This window comes from Cryptotermes secundus, unplaced genomic scaffold, assembly GCF_002891405.2.
Source record: "Cryptotermes secundus unplaced genomic scaffold, Csec_1.0 scaffold47, whole genome shotgun sequence".
NCBI lineage: Eukaryota > Metazoa > Arthropoda > Insecta > Blattodea > Kalotermitidae > Cryptotermes > Cryptotermes secundus.
This window is the reverse complement of record NW_019721002.1, coordinates 2,440,317-2,465,466: the sequence shown is the minus strand read 5'-3', so window position 1 is coordinate 2,465,466 and position 25,150 is coordinate 2,440,317. Positions and strand designations below refer to the sequence as shown.

General features: G+C 46.5%; 1 protein-coding gene across 7 annotated transcripts in view; it reads left to right on the top strand.

Moving 5' to 3' along the window:
* Nucleotides 1-25,150, top strand: part of LOC111874329 (proline-rich protein 36) — a 53,832-nt gene that overhangs the window by 22,023 nt on the left and 6,659 nt on the right. For 4 of the 7 annotated variants that reach the window (XM_033755445.1, XM_023869787.2, XM_023869750.2 and 1 more), the window contains one exon: nt 21,561-21,991. In XM_033755445.1, coding sequence (XP_033611336.1) covers nt 21,561-21,991 — 431 coding nt within the window. Of the gene's footprint in view, nt 1-12,534; nt 12,668-12,707; nt 12,772-17,384; nt 17,581-21,560; nt 21,992-25,150 lie in introns of those variants that run through there. The other 3 variants (XM_023869742.2, XM_023869732.2, XM_023869747.2) reach the window with 3 other exon arrangements.

The window sequence follows — 25,150 nt, the reverse complement described above, 5'->3', positions numbered from 1 at the left end:
AGGTTTCCCACATTTTCTCTAGACAGTCGGCACACAGATGGCGGTGACGTCAGCCTTACCGCAACTTTACCCCCAGAAATATTCCTGGTACTCATTTCTGTTAGAGGCTGAGTCGACCCCAGGGCACTGTACGGCTGGAAGAACTAGGTCAATTGAAAAATGCATTTAGCTCGTCGCGAATCGAACCCGCGACCTTTCATTTTTTATCATAGTGCCTCAACTAAGTACGCTACCGCATGCCCCCCCCTTTAAACGATGTTAATGTTGGCGGGAAACGTGAAGTCACTCTGTTCTTCTCATCTTAACTTTTCACGCTTCAGTAATTTTTGTACCTCAAAGGATACCGGTGTTTACATAATCCAACCCCCCACCACACACACAAACACACAGAAAAAATTGTCTGCTCTCAAGCTGCAGGTGTCAGTGCGACTGATACTGGGCCCCACCTGAATAGCCTCCCCTGGTCTTTTGCTAGTCGCTACCNTATTATCCATTATAAGAAGTACGGATACAAAGATAATGCACAAAACAGACAGACATCAGCGAAGTAGATTCCAATAAATCGAAATCTGTTAGTAACGACGAAAAGAACAATTGGGAAGACTCGTGGTTTTAAATTTTAAACTAAGTGCAATGTAACAGCTACGTAAGTGCATATACCTGATGATGGCCGTTTGCGGCCGAAACATGTAGTGTAGAAGAGGGAAAGACAAAAGAACTACAAGAAATTGTTGCACTTGGGATGGTGTTTATGTCATATATCGTATAGAGTGCAACAGGATGCTTAAATATAATAATATAGTACGGATAAACTGACGTCTAAAATAAGAGATAAAACAACTCCGTCCAGTGTGACTGTCACACTGGACGGAGCTGTTTTATCTTTTATAATATTGTTAGTGTGACGGACCAGAATGAAATAAATCAAATGACGCCTAAAAGCTAACTTCTACCGCACAGAAGATATGTTGCATCTCCACTACAAGGAGCATTAGTGTATTATATTTTAGGAAACTAAACCGCCCTTTTTACTCCAAAAATCACATGAAACATGTGTAAATATATTCTGCGGAGTTTATTCAATGTTAAAGTGAGTAGCACATGCTTCAAACGGTTGCATGGCGAAAAGGAAGTAGATTGAGTTTAGTTTTGGAATGGTTTGTGGCAGTAAAGTTTAGGTGTAGAGATGCTCTCGCTCAGGGAGAATTCCCTTAATCGGAATTGCAGAGCTTAATAAAATTTAATTTTCGTGTTGCNCAATATAAATCAGTAGGAAAGAATCAGAAAGTTACACCGACCACATGAGACAAGACTCGGGGGGCGAAGTAACGTTTCAGCTGCTGTCGTGCAGGGGAGCAGGGAAGCAGGAGCGGAAATTGCGGCTTGTCGGAAGGAATTAGCAATTTCGCACGCACCGGTTTGCCTCCTGATATAGAGCATTTGCTTGCAGGTTGCGACTGTGCGTAGTGGCGGTGAATCATTTGGATTGCAACTCGTAGCATGTGTGTTCTGTGTAGCGAATGTCCATGCTTCCACGTGCTCCGATTTTAAAGTGAAATGTGCCGAGATCACATATGTAAAGGTTTCAAAATACAAGAGGCTTAATTTATGTCTATGGGTGCCAAATTTAGGATATTGCAGTATTGAATATGTATGGTGATCCTATTGACCTGTGAACTCTATTTTGTGTTCCTTGAGGAGCCCGGGGTAGCTCAGTACTGACTGCGCTATGGGCTAGACAACGGGACCGAATGAGTACGTAGGTTCTATCGCAGGGAGTAAAGCAGCCGAAGCGTGAAGATAGCCGCTCACCTCCACATAGTGTCACATAAAGATTACTTGGAGCCTACCTCCATTCCGCCCATACTTCATCGGCCGTGCTTAATTGCATACTGCGGCAACATCGCTTTGAACTCTTTGTTCCTTTTTAAGATATTCTGGAAAGTGGGATGTTATTTTCTGTGGTACTTACGTTCCAACCCCCGACTCGTGTTCTTGTTCGGCAGTGGCCTTGCTGCTTGTCTGTTTCGTTCCGTTGAGCTAGTGATGGTGCGTGCCCTGTTCCTTAGCCTGCGATCTATATTTAGGAACTTGTTCTAATTTTACGGTGAAACACGAATATGCCGTCCGTTAATAATGCATAGAAGAATGGTATTTTAGGCCTTGTACTTTCTCTTGAAATTGCAGAGAAATCTGATCTATGGATTAAGGTAACCCTGTAACAGGCCGTGGAGGCCCACAGGGTTATGATATGTTGAGGCTCCCACACTTTCTAGACAATCGGCTCACAGATGGTGGTGAGGCTGTTAGCCTTACGCGCCGGGCGCATTTTACCCATAGTAATATTCCTGGTACACATTTCTGTTAGAGGCTGAGTCGACCCCCAGGGCCATAATGCGGCTGGAAGTGTTAGGTAAACGGAAAAAGTCCAATGACCTCATCGGGATTTGAACCCGCGACTTTCCGGCTTGTAGCATAATGCCTCAACCAACTACGCTACCGCGTGTACCTGTTCTCTGGTTTGAACGCTTTAATATTTCTTCTCAGCTGCAGAACTGTGGAAACGAGGGCGTAGCCCACCTGGTTCATGTCGGAAGTTTCAGCCCGGAGAGTGGCTGTCGTGAGTGTTGTTTTTCGTAGCTTCTTTCAGGAAAATAGCGGCCACGGCCGCTTCCTTACGTGAGAACCAGAAGTCATCCTATTCTTCAGTGCCACAGCCTTTGGGCTACTTGAACGCCCTCAGCAAGCAATATTCGGGAGAGGTCGGAGGGGATCATGCGAGTGGGGTGGCGTTGTGACGACGTGACACGGGAATCTCGGATAGTGTCATGGTCATCTCTTTCAGGACTGCTCGTTGCACATCTGGTCTGCAGAGGGTGTGGTGCCCACCGCTCCTGATGGCTCGGACGTTCCGGGCATCCTGACTACGTCACGACCGCTTTCGGTGCATTGTTCACTAATCATTCCGGAGTTTGACGTGCCTAGCCTTAGCTACTGACTAAACTCCGTGGCTTTTAGTCCACAAGAGAACTATACCGAGCGAGCGACCGCCGCTTGTCAGCGAAGGTAGACCGCCTCTGTGGTCTAGTGGTCAGAGTTCCTGGCTACAGATCCAGAGGTACGGATTCGATTCCCGGCGCTACCAGATTTTCTAAGAAATAGTGCGACTGGAACGGGGTCTGCTCAGTCTCATGAGGATAATTGAGGGTCTACTTGAATGGAAAAGTAGCGGCTCCACCCTAAAAAATCGAGATTAACGGCCGTGGGGATCCGTTGCTCTGACCACAAGAGACCCTCTATCAACAAAAATGGGCACTTAGCTACAAACAGTGTCGTTAAATAAAAATAAATAAATAAATTGTAAAATTGTTCCTGTGCAGTGGAGGTACAGCCCCATTGTCCTTAAGGTTCTTCACGGTATGGAGGTGAGTGATCAGCTTCACGTTCCGGACACTTCAACCTGAGGAAAAGAATAAGGGGCTGGGTGGACCCGAGAGCAGCCGGTCTGGACACAGTAGAGGAAGGAAAAGCGAACGCCACTATACTAACTGAGCTATCTTGGATCTACTAAATTAAAACATAAACAAAAGAGACCCCCTAATGGTTTAGGTCCGAGCTGCTGGAAAGGCATTGCTGTTCCATTGCTGGAACGAGGCGCTAGCTCGCATCTCTCTGGGTTACGTCACAGATGACGTGTTAACTCGTTCAGTCTTCCGGCCATGTGAGCATTCATGAACTGAAGTTCACTGATTGCGTCATAGCTGAAAGACGTCACTTGCTTACGCAGCTGTTTCTAGATTTCCGCAGACATGAGGATGGAATTCATAGTCTACAGTGACGTGTTCATATTTTTAGCATCCAAATTCAAGTTGGTTTTAAAGCCCAGTGATTACTGTAGGTACCACCCACTTTTTTTTTCCTTGGCACTACAGCCCCAGTGGGCCTAGGCCTACATCCGTGAACTCCGTTCACTTCGATTTTTCTAGATCTTACACATACGGTAGGACTCCTTGGGCGAGTGATCAGCTCGTCGCAAGGCCTCTACCTGTAGACAAACACAGAAAAACGCACACAAACATCCATGCCCTGAGTGGGATTCGAACCCACGATCCCGGCTTCCGAGCGTGCGAAGACAGTGCATGCCTTAGACCGCTCGGCTACCGTGATCGGCGTACCACCAACTTTAGCATACTAAAACTCTGCATTCTTCCCACAGAGTGTATCTGTGTGTTCCATAAGGCTCTCACAGTAAACAGCGGCTGTTTCCGTAAACAACATTAACCGGCTGGGCTTTGTAACGGAGACATAATGCTTCCTGTGAGGTACGGACTGAATTCTGTATATATACTGCATTCTGCCCACAGAGTGTATCTGTGTGTTCCATAAGGCTCTCACAGTAAACAGCGGCTGTTTCCGTAAACAACATTAACCGGCTGGGCTTTGTAACGGAGACATAATGCTTCCTGTGAGGTACGGACTGAATTCTGTATATATACTGCATTCTGCCCACAGAGTGTATCTGTGTGTTCCGTGTGGTATGTAACGGAGGCATAATGTTTCCGGCTCTGAGGAATGGCCTCAAGTCAGTGCACCAATGCGATATCTCTTCCTTGCTGGAGCAGCTCATCATTGTATGTGTAGATAGCTTTCTGAGCGCCGTTATGTAGCGTTGGGTGGCTAATTGTCATGCACATGGAAGGAAGCAGATACTGAGAAGAAGCACGAAACACATCTAGGTACCGGGCAGGGTGACCGGGATTCTCGGTACCACGTAAACTAGTTTATAGCATTTAATTTAGACTGAGCAAGGTAAAGTGAAATGTCTTGTTGTGCTAGGAGAGGCACGGAATTTCCTCCCGCTTTTATGCAAATGCCAGAATGTTGACCGCTGAGCACACCAAACAGCATTAATCACAGGAGCAATGCCCGCACTCAGCACATCCGAGCGGCCCAGTTCCATAGCTCCTTCCTACTGGCGAAGCTGTTTAGGTTGCCCGAAGACGTAACCATTGTTCACAACAAGGACATGTGCAGGACAGAACTGTGAAGTTCTCACAACAGTGTAGCTCAATAGGAGTCCATTGACGTTTCGGAGAAACGTGTTGTCTCCATCCTCACGGACGAAATATAAGGCAAGCAAGCGAACAGCTAGAATCAAGCAGCCATCTTTTCTGCTCTGTTCTACTGTGCTATCCGCAGTTACTTCAGACGTGTACGCTACGTGTACGTCTTGTCTGTACGCGCGTCGCCAGCATGTCGACTCTTTCGCCCCCACATCCACTTCTTATGAAACACCCACAAGATTACTGAGGTACGAACTTGGTTCATCTTAGCGGCTGCCTCTTCACGTCGCGGCGTTTGCAGCGATTGTTTCTGGAATGGAGATATACTCGTATTGTGTTGCCTGAGAATGCAGTGTTTACACGTCATTCAGATAAACTTCGGGCTTCGAAGGAGATACGCGTCGGTGTACAGCGATGTCAGGAGAGGAGGCGAACCCGGGCAGTTCCATTTGTCATCGCCAAGCATGTCGAACACTTGCCAGCGAACAGACGTCGAGACGGCACACAGGAAGTAGGCGTACCAAGGCTTCCCACCGCGGCGCCCGGGTTCGATCCCGGGTCTGGTCAAGTGGGATTTGTGGTGGACAAAGTGGCGCTGGGGCAGGTTTTCTCCGAGTACTTCGGTTTCCCCTTACAATCTTCATTCCACCAAATTCTCCATCATCATAATCACCCGGGGCAGGCTACAATAGGCCAATCAGTGGCCGCCGTGCCGAGTGGACCCAGTTGGAATCCACCTCCCACTAAGTTAATTAAAAAAAACAGCACGGGAACAAAGTATTTTTATTACAAAACGTTTATTTGCAAGCAGAGTTGGCCAGTCAATTTACTCAACCTGTTTCAGTTGCCGAGTCCACACACACACACACACCGCGTTTCAGTTATCCAGTCCACACACACCCCGCGTTTCAGTTGTCCAGTCCACACACACACCCCGCGTTTCAGTTGTCCAGTCCACACACACCGCGTTTCAGCAGACATGCAGAATTCCTTGCTTCAACCTGCAGCAGTGTCGCCTGTAAACTCCTTCCCGGCCCCACTCAGTCACAAGGCGGTTCTACCCTCGGGAGCAAAGAGGCCTAGGAGTAAAGCTGACCACTCGCTTCCATCTCTTGGCGATGTTAAGAATGCATGGAACTTTCCTTCCACACCGCCAAATGTTCTCTTGGTACGGTGCCTAACCCTCTCTCTACATGCTGATATTTCGAGAGCGAAACCATTCTTTTGGTATTATTTTCACGGTAACAGAAATGTGTTTTCCCATTGTTAGGTTGAAGTATCGGAAGTTCCTGTAGTTAATTAATTAAGCACTACGCCATGAAGATATGTGGGGGAGTGAAGGTATAGCTCCACCATTCTTGATCTCGGCATTAGGTGGAAGTGTGTGGTCAGCTTCAAGCCCCGGACCTCCTGCCGGGCAAAGAGCCTCCGGCATCCATCGGACAGGAGGCTGAGTGCGCCCCAGAACCAGTCTGGTCACCGTGGAGAAGAGAAAATCTCTTTCCCTTGCCCAGCCCGTAGTCAGTCGCTATACTGGCTGAGCTTTCCCAGGGAATGAAATTTTAAATCCATCGTTCCGGATACGCTACATTATTTTCTTAAACACCCTGTGGATGCCGCTGAGGCACACTGCAATGGCGGTGACATGACTGCTAGCAAGTATGTCCGAAAGGGATTCGAGAGCGGCAGTAAATTGTATAGTTTCTTTGTAAAATCTGTCTAAAATGAAGACTAAATCGACAAGTTGTCTGTCCTTACGCGAGTTTCATCCCCAGCGTTAGCCAACGGACGTATAGTGAACTTGGCATTTGATTGTCACGCCGAAACATGTCAGAAGAACGTAATTCTTATTCTTTCTGGCGCGTTGGCCACGAAAGCTGCAGAAATGCGTCCACTAGAGTCTCCACGTCTTGCCTGTCCACTTGTAACAGCCAGAGAACCGCTCAGTTGATTTTCATGGAATCTGACATTGAGGTGAGGAAGATTTAAAATGTGTTAACACATTCCAGGTTTTGTCAAGATCTGTCAAGATAATGGGCTCTTTACTTGAGGACTCACGTGGTGAAGTCGCCCTGGGACGTTGAATCCTTCTCTGTGGATTGAAGTGCCTCACTGATTGTCGTGGCTGTATCGCTGCGAAGCCAGTAGAAAGACTTTCTCGGAAAGAAGACAGCGTCTCTCCTTATTTGTGATTCTCATTGTAGAGCGTGTAACTTGCATAAAACGGAAAGGGAAACAGAACGGAGATATTCCTTTTTGTGTTAGTTAGTTAGTTATTGGAGAGGGTGGGTTTCCCCATACACTTAGACCTGTATTGGTCCATTGTGCTTCCCTCTATGATTTCTACCAGTCTCTATATCCTACCGGTACTGGTTCTTACCATCAGTCCCGCCCAGCCAGCGAGACCGGCTCTACTAGCTGAGGGGTATCTATAATGCTTCCCCCATCTACCAGAGGTATTAGAGACTGCTGTTGGGCGGGAAACGTCCGTAATTTGGCTCAGTGACCTCCTTTGGAGATATGAGGTTCTTTTACGTGCCGTAAAGCTACGACACGGGACACACGGCTTAAAGTCCCTCCCGGAGGACTTGTTCCCTGAATTTTTCCGCCCTTAAATATTCGACGACCTCCGCCGGGTATTTGAACCCGTGTACTACGAGTCATGAGGTGGGAACGTTACCTCTAGACTACGGAGTCCGCTTTCCTCCTGTGTTGCTCTGAACATTGTCTGTCTCGTGCACCAGGAGGCACTGATTATCCTCGAAATGGAGATCTGTTTGAGACAGTTTTTGAACTAGGGTTGAAATGTTCATTTAATCAACGCAAACATTCGATTCCTTTGGCATCTTGACATTCCGTTTCGTGCCAGTGAAACAGATATACACAGGACTGGCTAATTCATGTAACTGAGGCCATAGGAAAGTGAATCGAATATTAAAATATCATTTCTTGTTTGAACATTTGCTTGGTCTCTGTTGCCTGAAGTTGTGGATTGTAGTCCCCCTGTGTTCTGTGTCAGCTCCCCCCACCGAGATGGTCCCCTGGACTTGCTTAATGAAGGGCCACGCAAGAAGACGTTTCGGTGAGCGAGTTATGCATCTGTGTATTCCTAGTCTCGAGACTAGATAGGTGGTAAGTTGTTAGCTTCACGCTCCGGCTGCTTTTTCCGCAGGACCAACTGTATACGAGGGTAGGTGGACCCTAGAGCACGTCTCTCAATGTGGAGAAGAGAAACAGTCTGTAATCAAACCCCTGTTCCCCAGTAGTTCAGCGCGTATCATAGTTACTATATTGACTGAGCTACACCGGCCATCACAGAACTTATGATTTTGCGAGTTTCCGATATTGCCTCCTTTTTGTCTTACTGTCGATGAGTCCACTGACGTAGTTTTGCGTGCACCTGATTGCTAGACAGCCCTTCGTGCGTCACGTTCTGACGTGCGGTATAAACGTAAGGCGTAGTTGTTGCAGGTGATTTGAGCGGCAGATGTTATTCTTCTGTTTCAATTTATTGGTTGTTCAGTTCGTTTGCTTTACATTCGACCAAGACGTCATTAAATTTTGAATAATGCTCGTCGCTGCTGACGTCATACTTGTCAGTTCTGTGGGCGTCCGTCCATCCGGACTCTCACATTCCATGACGGGAACTTTCTGTTGCTCCGTGCGACAAAACTTTATGCTCTTTCGGTTACATGAAGAGCTGAGAACTAGGAGGCATCCTCTTTACATATGCCAACATGTCGCTCAGACCGTTAAGAAGTTCCTCATCTTCTGCTGATCATGAACTTCACAGGCATATCTCGGAGATATTGCAGGTTCGGTTCCATATCACAGTAATAAAGCGAGTCCCATGTACTTTTTGGTTTCCCAATGCATATAAAAGTCATGTTTACACTAAACTATAGTCTATTAAGCGTGTAATAGAATTATGTCTGAAAACAATGTATATACCTTAATTAAAAATAGTTTACTGCTAAATAATGCTAACCGTCATATGAGCTTTCTGCTAGTCGTAATCTTTTTGCTGGTGGAGGGTCTTGCCTTGATGTTGGTATCCGCTGACTGAACAAGGTGGGGTTTGCTGAAGTTTCTGGTGGCTATTGGGTGTACCCCAGAGCCGGTCTGGACGACGTGGAGAACAAATTTTTTGACACTACCGGGACTAGCACTCAGACCCCTCGGTCGCCGAGCCCGTAGCCAGTCGCTATCCCGGCTCCTATTAATATTCAGGTAGAGAATGAAATGTTTCCAAATGTCCGGTCCGCCTTCACGAAAAGTGGGCGGCCTGAAGCAACTTGAAGAGGAATCTGACGATGCTCAGAGTGGCTCAAAATTCAATCATAGATAATAAATAACGAACTCAAATGATTTGCAATAAATGTTCCAATTGGTGCTCCTCAGCTCGCGTGTACTTCCCCAGCCAGTACAAGTAAGAAACTTCGTCACGGCCTTTATACGTGCTCTCACAGTCTTGCGCTGTCCTGCTCCTCATCTCCGCAATGTTCCTCAGGCTCTACATGTAAGCAACGGATTTCACGTGTCCCCAGAAAAAAATAATCGAGGGTTGTGAAAGTCGGGACGCGACTGACCACTCAAATTTACATCTGCGGCCAGTCCACATACTTGGGATTATCTCGACCAGCGAAAGGCTCCTAATGGAAACAGCGCAATCCTATTGTCACATGTAGTAGTGACTGAGAAGCACCATTGGATTGGCAATCGATTTACTGGATAACTACTAGTCGTACATACAAAGAATTATAATTGGAAAAATGACACATAAAGTACGTGTAAAATCTTCAACACTTCAATTCTAATATTCGTTTGTAGCCTCCAGAACTCTGCTATTGGATTCTGTCTGTCAGTTCGTCATCTTCGCAGCTCTTATAATCTTCTCTTGAACCGTCTAGAAGTGACAACTGCACTGCACTCCACACCAATCTCTCAATTGTCTTGAACTGTCCTCTCATCTCAACTGCTGAACTCCTGGAGTTAAGTCAGAGTCAATGTTATGTTACGACCGACGGTCAGTCGGCCAGTTTGTCTTGGAATTAAGCACCCATCTGTGGCTTAAGACCAGATCTTTATTAGTGTCAGACAGCTGCGGGCTTTTTTGATGTGGGGCGCTCTTTCTGACGAGAGGGCGGGTCTGTCATTTGCCAGAGCCACAGTCAGCAGCAATAAGTCTGTTGTCAGTATGTACAATTTACAACTTACATACTATTAAATGTATGTAAAAGAAAAAGTAAAGCTATTCCTGTACCAGGCCATGAAGGCCCATAGGGTTGTTAGACGTTGAGGGTGCCACATTATCTAGAAAATCGGCTCAAAGAGGGCGGAAAGGTTGTCAGCCTCAAGCGCCGGCCGCGCTTTACTCCCCAGGAAAATTATTGAATTAATTTCTGGTACTCATTTCTGTTAGAGGCTGAGTCGACCCCAGGGCCATAGTGCGGCTGGAAGGATTAGGTCAATTGAAGAAAATCCAATGACCTCATCCGGACTTGAACACGCTACCGCGTGCCCCCATTAGCTGTATGTATATACAACAAAGACAAGGCCTCTGTCAGTACATACTCGGTACAGTACATCATACCCTATCATAAGTAGCTCCTGCTACAACAGCAGTCTAGTCACTTGAGCGGTCCTATGTTTGACCGCCTCCAAGTTCAAGCCTCTTATATAATTCCTGGTGTCAGAGTCAAAGTCACATTGAGACTGATGGTCAGTCAGTCAGTAAGTCTTAGTGTCGAGCCCCTTCTGGTGCTGATGATAAGATATTTATTACTGTGTGACAGTTACGGTCTTGCTTTTGTGGGGCGCCCTCTCTGACGAGAGGATGGGTCTGTCTCTTGTATATGCTGCTGGTCCTTGCCAGCGCAGTCTTTCTAGGGTTCCAGTCCGTCGGGACTTGTAACACACTCAGCTGAAGGTTGTTTACAGATCCTTTGCCTACTGCTGGCCAAGAATTTTTCTTCGCGGGAACGCGTTTACTTAGCTGTTCCATAGCAACGGACATACATGTACAGTATTCCGGGAAAGTTAAAACATTCCGCAACTTCAGGCTCAGCTCTGCTTTGCCCTCAGCAGATAGTGATTACTGCATTTCCATATGTGACCTGGAAAGAAAAGAAAGCCATCCTGTGTTATCCGTCACTTCTGTGCCATAAGTGAGCTTCGGAACCGCTTTGAGGGCCATGTTCACGTGAAGTGTGCCCATATGAAGCAGCAGCCCACGGCGATATTCCTTTGACGACAGAGGTTTATAACCTTATCCCGCTACGTAACTTGGAAAACGTTCCAATCATCACACAGGCCGTCCTTAAGCACCCGGTTCATGTGCTGGTTACGGCGAACTGTAAAGCAGGAAACATAAGCTATGGGAATCCCAGATGCTCAGAGGGTTTCTGGACGGCTTAAATAATTAACTGACAGCACTTGCTCCAAATAGACCGCGGCCCATTCCATCCCAGCAGCCACGCGTCGGCTTCATGCATGTTTCAGTTACTGCTGCCTTCAGAAGAGGAAAGTCCAAGAGAGCGTGTGTACAGCGACCGAAGGAAAGCACAGCTATTGCTTTCTTGTTCTGAGTTTCCATTTCAGGGCTCGGCTGTTCAAGGCACAGTAGCATTCTTTACCTCTTTATAAGCCTGAACCTCAAGGTTTAAGTTGCTGGACCTCGGTTCCTAAACTCTGCGAGGAAATCGAAAAGAAAGAGACCACTTGCACAACCCATGCCTAGAAGAAAAGACTGTAGTATTAAAGTGGATCTTAAAGAAATAGGGTGGGATGTTGTGACTGGATTCATCTGGCTCAGGATATGGGGCTCTCATGAACATTTCAATGAACCCTACGGCTTCGATGCAATTCTGGGAACTTCTTCAGCAGCTAAGCAACTGCTGGCTTCTCGAGGAACCCTCAGCTCCGTGAGTTCAGTTCCTACGTCTACGTCACAACTGAGCAGTTTGGCTTAGTGATACGTTTCTAGACTCGGCCAGGACACAGCATATCTGATAGTTTTGTCGTGGTTTACGCAGTCCCTCCAGGCTAATACAGAAATAGTATCTGTTTTAGGCCTCGAACACCCTCTTCCAAATCCTTTCCAATTCATTAGTCACCAACCAAACAATTCGACGCTATATAATCCGAGATCCTAGCAGCTTCGTAAAGTAAATGACAACCTACGTCATAGAAAAGAGACTGCAGATCAGCCGGTTGATTGTGTGTAAGAAAACCGCAGCTGTTTATTGTGAGAATCACACGGAACACAGAACACATTGTGTGTGTAGGCGGTGCGTATACACCAGCCACCTCAATGGTATAAAGGGTTAAATTGATAGCATTGTTCGAATTCAGTAGCAACATGTCTGCAGCAGCATTCCCCCCCCCAGCGGCGCAACCCCTTCCCCCCTCGCTCTGATCCGGCCAGACCGAATTCCCGGCTCCGAAGCTAGCTTAGTGAGACCGTGGGGCAGGCAGCGCCGGTTAGTTCTGTCGATGAGTCGCGACGCCTGTGACGTCTCTCCAGACGCATCACCACAATCATCATTGTGCATCATTGTGTATCGCCACATTCTCAGTAAGAAGACAGGCTGTGGCTTTGTTTTGTAAGTGTTTAAATCAGTGACTCGAAGTGAGTGCAAGAAACCGCGTGCTGGAACGTTGCGGAATGTCGTCACGACAAATCGCATAGAGGCCTGAGTTTGCGATTGTGAGATTGCTTTGGAATGCAAAGCGCCCAAAACTTGCAAAGTTGACGTTCGTATGCTAAGATTTTGTTGTTCCCAAAATATACATACTGACTGCTTTAACAGAGCCATGTTTCAGAAGCTGGTAACTTTCGGGTCCCGTATACTGGAGGTGCTCGATTCGAATCTCGGCTAAGCAGATTAAGGTTTCTCTGCGGTTTCATCAGCACCTCCAGACGAATTTCGGGGTTGTACCTTGATAGGCAAAGTTCACTCCCTTCCAGATCCTTCCAAATTGTGTCATGTGTCACTCTCCCTGCCGTAACCGAGTCATGAAGAAGAAAGACACATTGAAAGCGATAGTTGCGGATGGGTGTACACAGTTCAAAAGCAGAGCACGTTGCTTGATATGCGGAAGTCCCTTGTACTGCGACCACTTCTGGCCTGTTGTACCAGCCCCAGATGATAGGTGAGGGTGATTGTGGAGCAATTGCTGGAATGAAGATTGGCAGGGGAAACCGAAGTACTCGGAGAAAACCTGCCCCAGCGCCACTTTGTCCACCACAAATCCCACTTGACTAGAACCGGGATCGAAACCGGGCCACCGCCGTGGGAAGCCAGCGACTAATCGCTTGAGCTATGGCGCGGGCCTACATGCAGGGTGTAAGTTAGAGGATTACTGAATTCTGTGATGTGGTGCTGCACCCACTTCACCCCCAGGAGGAAGGCAGTAGCCTGTTGCTGTGTAACAGATTACATGGCGTCAGTGCCCAGAAGGCAGTAATCTCAATATTCACCTCCGTTAGAACTCCACATTTATAAGACGAAGAGGCAAGAGGAACCCAACCCGTGCTTGTACAGAGCGATCCACGTCCTATAGGCCTGTGTTGTTTGGTTGTCGAAGTATGGCCAGAAGTGACGCAGTTATTCAGGACGAAGGAAAACACTTCCAGCATCTTTTACGAACGAGCACTCGTTTGTGTTTTACGTTCGCTGCATCATATCTCATAAAGCGCATTTTTTGGATACGGTTTCAGGCGTTTACTCACTTCCCACAATGCACAGTGCACATACCATACACAAACTTTATATTCTTTATGCACATTTTCAGAGCGTTGTAGCGCATGCTCAGGAGCCACACTGGCCAGGATAGACAGGGCAGATCCATCCATGGGCAAGTGTGAACGTAAATCGAGCTGTCCTCAAGNAAGTGGCCGCAGTACAAGAGACTTAGTCGTACCCCACTAGCAACAATAATAATAATAATAATAATAATAATAATAATAATAATAACAATAATAATAATAATAATAATAATACCAGTAACTGAGTACCGGCAAATGCTCAGTATTTATTAATAATCGACGCTATAGGGTTTCAACACTGACAGCGTCGTTAAATAGTCAACTTAGGAACAAAGCCAGTTTAATTGTTGTACGCGGCTTACCTTATGAGTTACACATCCGCAGGCAAAGTTATGGCTGCAACTGGATAAATTAAAATAAAAATTGAACAGTTCTTGTGCCGTTCGTACGTCAGGCGTTCGTATGTCCTGGACCAAATGTATAGGCCTGCTTTACATTCCACAATCGTTGCTCGGCAACGGCTAGAAGATTGCGCAAGATAAACTGGGAAACTTCCGCCGATGTTACGAGAGTATGATCAGTGTTCGGCGACCTTCATAGGGCTGGGAGAGAGAGTGGTCGTTGCCTATTTGAAGCAACTGCCCTGTCCTGGATTTATGGTTCACAGCTGTTCCAGAATCGTTGTGCTTGATGGTAGTGGATTAGGCCCGCTTAATATTCAGAGGGAAGTCTGTCAAACCTCATCGCCTTCCTTCCGGTCTGTCATAACCATTTCCTGTCCATTTTATTTGTCCCAGACATAAAGAGGTATGTACCTGTAGTGGGAGGCTGACGATTAACGCCATATATCAGCAGTGAGGGTAACTACGTCCTCTGTGAACGCGTGATAGTCAATCCGAAAAGGGTCACCTAATATGCGATTATATAAAGACTGATCTGTATTATTTAATCGTGTGCTACATTTCAAGGCCTACCCCCGCCTGGACATAGTGAGGAAAGCGGCACAGACATCCGTCAGGACAAGACTCAGAATTTAAAATATTCGTATGACCACCAGAAGTGATCTAGGCATGGGTGAAGAAACACAGTTCGGCTGTACTTACGCCGCAGTTATGGGTGATTGATTTGTCGATATACAGCCCCCTGAAGTACAGCGGTAATTATATGTACCGCCTGTTTTGGTATTCAGAAGCACTGCGTTCTGCGTATATGTCCTGTGATTCTCAGAGCGAGAGGTTGCTTCCCTCAGCAGCCTCAAAAGGCCGGTGTATGTAGGGGAGATGAGGAAGTGAATCCAATGAACTGAAGTTCTTAAATGGAAATACTGGGGCAAATGCCTTTTGGCAGTGCCTACAGTTGCTTGTTTAGCGTGCAGCCAGCGAGAATAACATTTTGAGTGAACAGTAATCACGTAGAACATCTGACGTAACATGTGATAACCTTTGTTGTCTACAAGAAGTTTATGTTGATGTCTCGTCGCCAGAGTGCAGGGCAAAGTCTTCGTACGAAGATAACTGATATATCCTTCAAAATTATAGCGGAATGAAGCTCCAAGCCACATTCTGCCATTATATTCAGAATCTGTTTTCTTACCGTCTCCTGCATACGAACCTGCAGATTCCAATATCGAAACCGCAGTATTACCTCTTGTTTTGTACCGGCGTGAAATTTGGTCTCTCATTTTGAGCGGGGAGAGGAACTGAGTGGAACAGTTGGATTTGAGATTCTGACTGAAGGAAGATGTGACACCGTGTAGATGGGTAGAGAATTTCACCGACTTTTCGGAGTATGCAGCCGTCGTTTTCAGTGTCGAAGTGTGCAGGACGATGAACTGGTTATGCAGGCTGCAAGAAACGAGAGCAGGAAAGAACCCGGTCCAATCCAGCAAAAGCAGCGAATAGGCAGACGGATTATTGTTACAGGAGGCTAGTGGAAATGTGACAGAAGACGGCCGGCCCTACAGACATTAACTGGGAAGTGAAAAGTTATCCCTTTTCCAGAGGGACGGACATAGAAATGTCGCCTCACGACCTGTTCGAGGAGAACCACCCTGGCTTTGGCCCTCCACGCCGATATCAGAACTCACCATCTTGACAGCAAACTATTGTCTTATCCCCTAGAGGAGTGCGCAAGAGTTGTTGCCTGCTTATGCGATTTGTTAATCTATTGAAATGCGCTTGAAGAAACTGCTGCATTGTCTGCTGGCACTGCCCGCTCTCGGAGCACGAGCCGTCGTTGAAGCCCCGCTGTTTCGGTTTGGTGTTACTTGTCAGGCAGAAAGCGGATAATGATCAACACTGACAGGTGTCCGACACATTCGTAGTTCGGTAAATCGATGGACGCCGTGGGCCCATTAGAATAATGAAGTCAAGTTTATCTATAAAGCGTGATGGCTGCGTGTACAGTACAAGACGTTCCTCCCGGATGCCTAACTCCTCACCCACAATAACACTGCTACAGCCTCTTCAGTAAACCAGTTGCCAGTTCGCACGGTGCCAGTGCTGGCCTGTAAGGTGACGAACATCCGCGCGGTATAACAAGATGATCCATATCGCATTGCTGTAATTGCTGTATCCAGTTATACTACCTTCTGGTTTCCGGAGTTTGTATGTCTTCAGTGGCACACGAAGAAGCTAAGCATAGGCAGCCTTTCTTGGTGCGCGGTCTTCTGCCTGGAATAGGTGTAATAATGTAACTCTCCCACCTCCACTGCGAACCTAATAGGGAACACCCAAACACATTATTAAATTCGCTCCCTATTTTTTCCAGTATACGTGCATACGGTCACCACGGCTGTTAAAGCGATGTTCAAATTTTGCGGTAGGGTTTTTAGGTGAAATTTGAACCCACATTACCCGTCTCTTTTGTAATACATGAGTACATTTATATTTGTTAATTTGAGTGTCATTCCTTCTCTATTATGTTCAGTGATGTTGGCATGGAAAAAAACAAAATATCCCGGGTGGAGAACGGGTATTCCACTTGTGTTTACTGGTCCCGTTCGTCTGCAAAGTTCGTGTGACAGCTTCCTCTATACACACGGAACTCTCAACTCCTTTCACTCTTACTGGGACATATGTTCATACACTCTACACAAAAGCATTCTGATATATGGCTCTGTATTTATCTGTCGCGTACGTGTTGCAGTTAGAGGAACCAAAATCTCTCAGGTTTTGTTGCATTTGATGTTCTTACGGCTGTGATTATGAAGTCTACAGTCATCTGGGATGTAACACCTTGTAGTTTTGGAGAACTCGACGTTTCGGAGGAACACATCTTCATCATCAGGGTCGAAGAATAAGCGAAACAGGGAACCAGCCGAAGCTGTCGGCAAGCTGAGCTGAGCTTCTGCTGTTTTTTTTTACTTAGCCTGCACTTCAACCCTGAAGATGGAGGCGACATGTTCCTCTGAAACGTCGGGCTGTCGCCGAACTACATGGTGTTACAACACAGAAGACCGTATTGTTCTCGGTATGTTTGTATTTTGTACTTATAAATAGTTTTCACGTAAAAAGAGAAACAAGGATGAATCCTGTGCATTTCCCTTTCAGAAGAAACTGCCGGTTAACAAGTGAGGACGAAACACGAATATTTCTTTCACTTACATTTCTGTCGAATGATGCGTCAAGAAGTGACGTACGCATTGCACCGGAACATTACGTGACGCTACGTGGACATCATGAAGTTCGATTCGGTGTATCCGACGGAGAAGCGGAAGAGCCTTTGTGGAGAGAACCACGTGTGTTGGTAGGTTGTTGCGTAGTGATGTGATCCTCTTTCCTTGGAGTTGGGTCAGACTGAGTGCATTTGGTGCGTCACCCAATGTTTGGCCTATTATACCGACCCCTGATTATAGATGATGAAGATGATGAATGTGGAGCAGTCGGTTGAATGAGAATTGTCCTCGATCTCTGTCTGTTCTGTTGTGTGTGGCTAGAGACGTAACGCTATTACCTTGGGTTAAGTGTCTGAAAGAGTTTGCAGCGCCCGCGAAATCCTGCAGTGGCCGAAAGCAGGATGCGCTGTGAAGGGGTGTATGAACCAAACATATGGTGACGCAGTTTGTATTAAGTCTACGTTTGAAGATATAAGGCAGTCTATTGTTGCGTAATACATTGACACTGGAGCCGCTGCTGTGCCACCAGGCCTTCTTGCACTGCGGTTAAAAAACCGCCTGAAAGTAAGAACACTTTACGTACATTTGAATTCTCCCTTAGAATGTCCAGATGCCATTCCCCCCCCCAGTAATTTCCGTGTCTTGAAAGGAACATGTGTCAAGTGTGTATGGCTCCGTGACTAACAATAACGGGTTCTGGTTTGGATTTATTGACAGCTGCTCTTACAATCTCTCTTAATCACAATCAATCTTCAGCCGAACCCTTCTTTCTTGAATGCCGAGAACTCGTTCCAGTGTCTCTCTGGGCTGCGACTGACTTTCTGACTGACTACTCCAAGTCCAAGTCACATTGCGACTTATAAGAAAGTTACTGTCCTGTCCATTTGGGGCGCCCTCTCTGACGAGAGGTCGGGACTGATACTCTCTTGGAATTCCTAGATATATAGCATCGGGACAGACCCAACGGAAAGCACCGTCTCTCAACAAATCGTAGGCGTGTTTACCGCCCCGTTGCCTAGAAATGGACGTCCTATTGTTCCACGCCACTCTTCCGCGTAAATGTATTTATAGACCCGTTAGTTAGCAATGGGTATGTGCGTCACAATATACGCAAGAACATGTTAAACAAAGGACAGTTGACACGAGATGCTTTGTTTTAGGGCTTGTTCGCTCGGTACCAGCACAGAGCGGCTATTTCATTGTGACTCTCGCTCGGCGTGCGCGGGTGGAGAATTGGGGGGGGGTCGGATGAGAAGTCGATACAGGAAGATGGAGTACGGATAGTGACATCTGTTACGCAATAATGATCGTTGTATAACAGGATCTTTGTTGTGCCATTCGGTTTATATGCTTGAGAGTCGGGTGTCAGCAGACTGACTGTGAGACTGGTTTCCTGCTCAGTGGAGCCCTGATCGACCTCCTGCATGTGAGACAGTTGTGCTTCTGCTTCATCGCCAGATTGATCGCCACAGTTCTGAATAAACAATGCTAGACCGGATCGTCACGCGATGGCCCCTTGTGGGGTCAGCTATTTGTGGCGACTTCCATGCACGGAGTAGCAAACTGTTCGCAGCTACCTAGCAGTGCCTGCTTTGAGGTTAACTGTTTTCCCTTGGTTTGTAAATGCTTTTGGACGTTTATCAGTTCAGTCTCTTTAACAGCCTGCTGTTTTTTTTTAATATTATTTCTGTAGGCCTGTATAAAGGTTTACCGCAATTTCGAGGTAGTGTCTGAGGAGAAGCGCGGTTCAGGTTCCGCGAGTTTCCAGTTCTGTGTGATTTTGTGGTCGGCCGTCCGCTCGTCTATGCACGTGTCAGTAACTGAGGGGATTTCACTCGCATGCAGTTTCCGTATAAAACTGCATGCGCCCTCTCAGGGTGTGAGGCAACCACGGGAGACATGAGAGGTGCATACAGAGTTTTTGGGTGCAAAACTTGAAGGGAATAGGAACACTTGAAGGAACTACGCGTAGATTGGAGGACAATATTAAAATGTATCTTAAAGGAATACGTAGGAGAGGCGAAGGCTGTGGTTTTCGGATAAAGATGGAATCCAACAGCGGGCCCGTGCGGACAGGTTCCGAAAAATGGGGTGATTTTTCGAGCAGCTAAATGAGTGTTAGCTTTCCAAGAAGGATTTCGCTCTGTGACGTCAATTACTTCGTTGATTACAGAATCTCTTATAAGACGCTTATGGCTGGACGTGAAAGTTGAAATTAAACTAGGTTAGACGTTTCGCCGTTTGGAGGCAGCAGGTTCATCCGAAACGATGGTACCCATCTGCCAAGTAAAGACGTCGCGTCACGCAAGGCAGCAGCCTTCATCAGGCCACTGGAAGGCGCCCGATGCATCTGATTAAGTGCCCAGGGTAGCCTTCTGATTGTAAACACTGTCTGGATCCCGGACTCAGTCCCTCTTCGGGAATGTAACCCTGGCCCCTGAGCTCCAAGCCAGTCACTCATTTCAGTCCTAAGAGGAACGAGTTGACGTTACAAAGTTTAGTATCGGCACACGCGATGGTCCAGTTATTGGCAAAGTATAAGTCAGCTAGTCACAAGTTTACTGCATCAGCTTCAAGAGACTCGGTGTAACGATATGCACCACTCTGCATTTTGCCCACATAGCGTCTTCGCGTGTTTCGGCTCAGAGTAAACAGTGACCATTTCCCTAAGCACGTCTTTGTAATAGACACGCAGTGTGTTTACTATGAAACTGAGCTTTCAGATATTATTTAGTCGAATTTCAGTCTTGAAAAATTTAATGGCCGGATCCTGGTTCGAAACACGAGGAAGCTGGGATTTGCCGCGTCTTTCCTCACAGATTGATTTTCTTCCTCGTGTTGTCCACATGCATATGAAGTAGTAGACCAGCCTTACCAGTAAGGCTGAAAGCGGACCTTCACGTCGGTGTCTCGGAGTTTCCTGAGAATCGGCTGATTCGTCCTAGATGAGTGAGTGCGCAAAGAAACCGCCCTCAGGGATGTGTCCTATCAGTAACCAGTGTGTGTTCACGTACTTGGTTGAGCGCTGCAAGTACATAATGTGGCATGTCTGCTGCAAGCCAGAATTGTGAAGCCAACAGAGAAAGCCGTTGCTAGGCTGTGACTCGGTAGCCGTTACGTGATAACCACAAGGGACACGCACGCAACAATAGCTGCTGGAACAGCCGTAAAGTAACACTGACTTTGACCCCTAGATTAGAAACCTTTCACGATAAGTATGCCTTATATTTCCGTGTGTGAGGACTCAGGATCCACATGCATGCGCGCACAGAAACTTGTTCGGTAAGTTAGCGATACTGATGAAACTTGTCTACACCAAGCAGATGCAATGGAACTACTAAACGGAGATTTTTCTTAGATTTCACTAAGTTCAGTTATTGAACTACGTGTAAAATATGTAAAGCTATTAATGTAAGAGGCCGTGGAGGCCCATAGGGTTGTGAGAAGTCGAGGCTCCCATATTTTTTTTTAGACAGTCGATTCACAGATAGCAGCGAGGTTGTCAGCCTTAAGCGCCGGCCGCCATTTACCCCTAGGAAGATCCTGGTGCTCATTTCAGCCTCCAGGCTGAGTCGACCACAAGGACATAGTGAGGCTGAAGCGATTAGATAAAAGGTAAAATTATCCCTCTAAGAGGCCGTGGAGGCCCATAGGGTTGTGAGACGTCGAGGAAGGATTAGGTAAATTGAAAAACCCAGTGACCTCGTCGGAAATAGAACTGTCTGCCTTCCATCTTGTAGCAGAGTACCTCAGCCAACTACGCTGCTGCGTGTCACCGCTATTGAACCAAACAACGTACATACACACAAGCTTTTATTGATCTTGAATCTGAGGTTCTCACAGCAGTGGCTACGAGGGGTACTGTCTTTTGGGATGTGAAGCCATATTATCTTGCATTTCACCGACGTTTCAGAGGAACGTTGGTGAACTTCTACTGAGCTACGTGGCGTCATATCCCATAACACAGTTAAGTACTACTCAGTTTAAAGCAAAATTGGCGCGCACGGTCCTCATGTTTCATTTGGTGTTAGAAGTGATAACTTGCAACTGGGACCTCACCCTGCTGTACCCTTCGTACGCTCTTACATTGGTGTCCCTCTGCCCCACACAGGCCCAGTGACGCTGCAGTCGAAGAGAGTGTGGGTCTGAGGTGCCCTGCGCCCATATCGCGTCTGCGGGTGGAGAAGATTGAAGGAGGCTTGATGGTTGCTGGAGTCGTGGTGGCCGCGAACTGCCAGGTGGCACTTCCGGCATTCGGTTTCCTCTTCATGCTGGTGGGAGCCGTCCTCACGGCAGCGTCGTACCGGGGACCCGGACGAGATGAGGGGCCGGACCACTACGCTGCCAGGGTCGCTTTCACCGGCAACTCGCGGGTGTTGGGTCCTGCCTGCATCGTTGTGGGTGTCGTCATGCTCGCGGCAGGCGTCGGCCTATGTCTGCTCACTCGGCGGGCCCGCAGAAGAGAGAGGAGAGTTGGGTTCCACTGCCCACTGCATGGAGACTTCTACCCTCTGAGCCCCGTCACGGGGTCCAGGTCAATTGGTGAGTTGGTTAACGGACCTAGCTGCTCTGAGCGCTCAGTTAATCCCTAACATCCACAAGCTGTGCACTTTGCACTTTGTTTACAAGTTTTATTTGAGTCTCAGAATAAAGAGCGTTTATTTCCCTGCACATGAGAATTGGTAACTAGCATATTGTGCAGCGTGCTTGTGACGTATCGCATTTTCTTCTCAAAACAAGGCGTCGTCATTATCCTAATAGTGTAGTGTGCCTTCTCTGCGGTGGGAACTGAATTTTAAATATTTTCCAGGCGTAGTTAAGGTTTCATTGTGACGACTTACCGAAATCACGTGACATCTACGGGCAGAATTCACGAGCGCAAGTGTTCCTGATGCACTGGACGGAAGAAAAATGAGAGATATTAATCTACATGGAGCTCCATGTCGATATCGAACCGTGTTACCTGTTTAAGGCTGTTTAATTTGCTCACACGCCTAACTAAATTCAAGCTTAAACATCATGGACTCAACGATGTGGGTAGCCGAACGCTTGCTTACAGACTCATACATAAGCCCTTTAGGGGCATTTTTACGGACCGGTCTTTCTATTCAGGATAGAAGATACCCATAGATATAATTTTAATTTTTTGTGTTAATACTTTGTATAATTCCTCCTTTCTCAATTTCGATTTCTCTTTTCCGAAAAAGTGCAGGGAGGGGGAAGGCGTGCACTGCCTGCCAGCTCCAGAGCTAAATATTGTCTTTCCTTGTACATATTATAATTATCGTACGTAGACCTAAATTACAGTGGCGCGTTGTCCTGTATTTAAATTTCTGTAAACAATACTCTATGAGCCTTCATTTGTGCGTACAGGTCTGTCACGGATATTCACTTGTTTTGTGTGTTCGTAATAATCAAGTCCAAATTTTCTACAATGGACGAAGTTTTCATCACTTCGGAATAAACAACAGCCACTCTATGCTACCAGTGATGTAGAGAAACATAAAATTAATATCGGTATCATATTATTTTTTTACACACCGTATCAATTTATCGATATTATTATTATTATTATTATTATTATTATTATTAGTGGGGTGAGACTGAGTCCACCTGTTACTGCGGCCAATAATGGCCTATTGGACGAGCCCCAGATGATAAATGATGATGATGTGGAGCATTTGAGTGGAATGGAGATTGGCAGGGGAAACCGAAGTACTCAAGAGTTCCACTTTGTCGACCACAGATCCCACATGACCAGACCCGGGCTCGAACCCAGGCCACCGCAGTGGGAAGCCAGCGACTAAGGCCTCTATCGGTATGAAGTGACATCTTTAGTTCGCGCAAGAACTATTTGCTCACTGCGTACGTTAAGATAGAAAGAAGTCAATAATCCGGCTGTTGTGAATAATAACAGTTGCATAAAACCATTGTTTGGCAGTTACACATTTATTATTATTATTATTATTATTATTATTATGGAGGGGGTGGGTCTCCCCGTGCACTTAGACCAGTTATTGGTCCATTGTGCGCCCCCCTTTAATTTCTACTGTCCTCATACCCTACCGGTAGACGGTGTTGTCAGCCCCGTTGAGCCAACGAGGTCGGCCCTCGGTACCTCGATACTTCCCCCCTCTACCAGAGGCATTGGAAACTACTTGGGCGGGAAAGTTTTTAACTAATAATTTTGCTCAGAGGTCTCCTATAGACATGAGTTTCTTTTACGTGCCGTAAATCTACGACACGGGACCCACGGCTTAAAGTCCCTTCCGGAGGACTTGTTCCTCGAATTTTTCCGCCCTTAAAATACCTTGAGTCATGAGGTGGGAACGTTACCCCTAGACTACGGAGGCCGCTTTGGCAGTTACACATAGTCGTCAACTTATTACTACTGCAGAAATATATACATCTCAACTCCTGTACTTCGCCCCCCCTCCATTATCTTCACTGAAATAAGCTTTTTATAAATTGCGAGATAGAAACCCGTGTCCGTTGTCAGAGAAGTATGCGTTTCCCGTGGTCTCGATGGTACCGCTGTGTGCACCTGCTCGTTTTTATTTGTGGACTATATGCTGTAGCTTCTGATGGTAACAAGGCTGGTGAAGAGTGAATTGGAACGGATTTGGAAGGAAGCGATCGTGGCCTAATCGATGTATTGTCCTAGTATTTGCATGAAGGGACTGAGGAAAACTAGGAAAATTCTAATTCAGAATAGCTAGTGTCCCGGCCAAGCATCGAACTGGTGGCCGGTGTTCTCATTTGTCTTCATGTTACGAAGCGAGAGGGTTCTTCCCGGTTCAAACTGCCGTAGGCTCTCACTTAAATTAATTCCATTTGCTATTTCGGCCGTCTCTAAATAAGGAAATTAAAAATACTAGTACAGACCACGTGCGGGATGGAAGTTCGCCAGAATTCTTTGGCTCGCATATCGGCAGCGTACTCTCTGCCCTGGGTCTCCCAGAGGCGTCGAGGCCTGCAAGTCGCCAAGGGAGAAATGTTACTGATGGGCAAAGTGTTTAAAAATAGAACTAACCGCTTTCTGCCTCCTCGAATTCCGGTTTCGACTCTCATAGTGCGCTTGGGAGCGGCGACGTTTTTGTTCCCATTGGCCCTTGTTTAATATTCTTTCATACTGTTTCAACTAGAATTATTTTTAATTCTGGTTGAGTATTGGGAACATGTTTCTGGGTCGAGGGGGGGAGGGTAAAGCAGTTGGAGCATGAATCTGACTTCTTAATCTCCATCTCGTGTGCCTTACTTTTTTCAACTTTGGCACTGAACATGAATGTAAAAAGTTAAAGTTATCCCTGAACTTAATTAATTTTGCATTATGCCATGAAGACGTAATGGAGGAGTGGAGATATACGAGGGGGGACCCAAAAATAACCGGAATTTATTTTTGTTATTTTTTATTTTTGCATTTTTATTGAACTGTATATTAGTTCCCTTCAGAGTATTGTCCATGTGCATTAATGCACTTGTCCCAACGCTTTTGCCACTGCTCAAAACAGTGCTGGAATTCTTGAGGCTGGATACTGTTCAAAGCCTTTAGCGTGTTTTCTTTGACTTCATCCACATCACGGAATCGCTTTCCTTTCAGACTTCTCTTCATCCGTGGAAACACAGAAAAGTCCGACGGAGCCAGGTCGGGTGAGTAAGGTGGATGAGGCACAATCACCGTGTTGTTGCTTGTCAAAAACT